At 40.8% G+C, this 2,242-nt stretch overlaps 1 protein-coding gene across 1 annotated transcript in view; it reads right to left on the bottom strand.

Annotated features, from left to right (window-relative positions):
* The window catches only part of Gypa (glycophorin A (MNS blood group)), a 15,449-nt gene that overhangs the window by 1,878 nt on the left and 11,329 nt on the right, over positions 1–2,242 (bottom strand). The window contains exon 7 of the mRNA XM_021219948.2: positions 963–1,031. Within this exon, the coding sequence (XP_021075607.1) occupies positions 963–1,031 (69 nt within the window). The remainder of the gene's footprint in view (positions 1–962; positions 1,032–2,242) is intronic.

Genomic DNA, 2,242 nt, shown 5'->3' with positions numbered 1-2,242 from the left:
CAGTCATGGTTTCTCTGTGTAGCCCTGACTGTCCTTGAACTCACTCTGTAGACCAGGCTAGCCTTAAACTCACAGAGATTCCCTGCGTCTGCCTTCAGAGTACTGGGATTAAAGGCAATGTGCCACCATCACTGGGCCTGGCACTTTCTCTTTAAAATGTAAAATCTCCCACTTTTTTTTTTTTTCTTTGTTACCTATAACAAAGATATCTCTCTATGACTGGCTGTCCTGGAACTCACTATGTAGAGTAGCCCAGCCTTAAATTTGCAGAAATTCACCTGCCATTGCTTCACAAGTGCTGGGATTAAAGGTGTGTTGCACCACACCTGACTTATTCCCCATCTTTAAGGTTAGTAATAAATTCTCTTTAAGCAGTCAATGACCCTGGGGCAATATTCTTCTAGATGAACAAATGTCCCTGCAATCTTCCATGTGTACCAACTTAGCACCTGTGTAAGGAAGTGGGAAGAGGAGTCCAGCCTTGCTGCAGGGTGTGAGGAGCCCACCTAGGAATGAAGTCCAAAGTGATAACACCTAACAGGCATGTGTGCACCTTGTAGCTCCCACACCATAGCCCAGGCCATCTATCCTCCACTCTACAATCTTTCTTCCTCCAATCTACAGCCTCCTATGTGCTGGGAAAAGAAGGGCAACTTTCACAAGGTTTTACAGCCATGGAGTTGGGTGGAAGTTTGGAAGCCGGCTGTCTCTACAGCTGGAGCATCATATCCTAACCACTGTTGGGTCTCTTACGTGCATCCTTTGCAGGCTGGGAACTAAGAAGTAACTAGGAGATACTCTTTAAGCCACAAACAATTCTCACATTAAAAAATAAAATCAGGCTTATAAAAGTATCATTGGTAAATGCAGGTACTTTTCTACCCTATGACTCCGAAAGACAGAATCTACTAATCCGGTTCTGTTCCCCAGCTGCAAACCACAATACAGACATCAACACCAACCTGTTCAATAGAACTCAAAGGCACGCCGTTGTCACCACCCTCAGGAGATTGGATGTCAACTGAACTTTTCTAGAAATAAAAGACAAAAAACTATCACCACTATGTTTTAAGTTAAAGACCCCCCAAAAATAAAACTTTTTTTTCTAAAATCCTTTACTTTTGGTTGAACGTTGTATAGTTTAATTATATTTGGAAAATCCCTGCTTCATAGACACATATGAACACTGATTTAAATTCTGTCTTGTATTTGTTGTCACTAAGTAGCCCAGACTATTTTAGAACCTTCTCTGTAGACCAAGTTGGCTTCAAACTTATAGAGATCCATCTGCCTCTGCCTCCCAAGTGTTGGGATGAAAGGCATGCACCACCATGTCCAGCTCATTGATTTAAATTTATATCTGCATTTCTAAATAGTATTTAAATTCAACAGGGGTCATATTATCCTATAGATTGACTTTTCCATATTATCTGCTCTAATAAATACTGAAAATGGAAATAAAATTAAAAATGAATGAAGTATGATTCCTGAGTCATGTTGGCCAGATCCAAATTCTTTTGTATACAAAGAGAGCCTGTTCTATGAATTTTTCCAACCAGGAATTTCAGGGTTTGAATATCAGCTAAGAGAGAATTTCATTTTCACATATTTTCTCAGAAAGTAACTTTTCTACAGTATATAGACTTCAGACAAAAGACTCATCTCATACTCAGGATATCTCATGCCACAGGAGGAGAGAGAGGGAGGGAGGGAGGGAGGGAGGGAGAGAGAGAGAGAGAGAGAGAGAGAGAGAGAGAGAGAGAGAGAGAGAGAGAGAGAGAGAGAGAGAGAGAGAGAGAGAGAGAGAGAGAGAGAGAGAGAGAGAATAAAAATAGAAGATGCGAAGTGCACAGCTTTCAACCTTATGTGACTTGGTGCTCAGGATATAGGACCTAGCATTACAGATCCAGTGGCAGCATCAGGAATTCCCATACAGGTTTGGGTCTTAAATGTCTTGGGTAGATGTTTATGTGCTTTAGAAAGTTGTGTAGTATGTGTTTAACAAATTATAGAAAGCATAGTCTGATAGCATGTATTTTAAAACAGCTTTAATGATTAAAACCTCACACAGTGAAAAATCATGGATGAATTTTTAATAATTTATTTCAGAAACAATGGGAATAGAAATAAGAGGAGATGTGGCTGGAAAGACTGTTCAGTGGTCTGGGAGGACTGTTCAGTGGTCTGGGAGGACTGTTCAGTGGTCTGGGAGGACTGTTCAGTGGTCTGGGAGGACTGTTCA

This window comes from Mus pahari, chromosome 20, assembly GCF_900095145.1.
Source record: "Mus pahari chromosome 20, PAHARI_EIJ_v1.1, whole genome shotgun sequence".
NCBI lineage: Eukaryota > Metazoa > Chordata > Mammalia > Rodentia > Muridae > Mus > Mus pahari.
The sequence above is the reverse complement of the archived record's forward strand: the minus strand, read 5'-3'. Positions and strand labels throughout refer to the sequence as shown.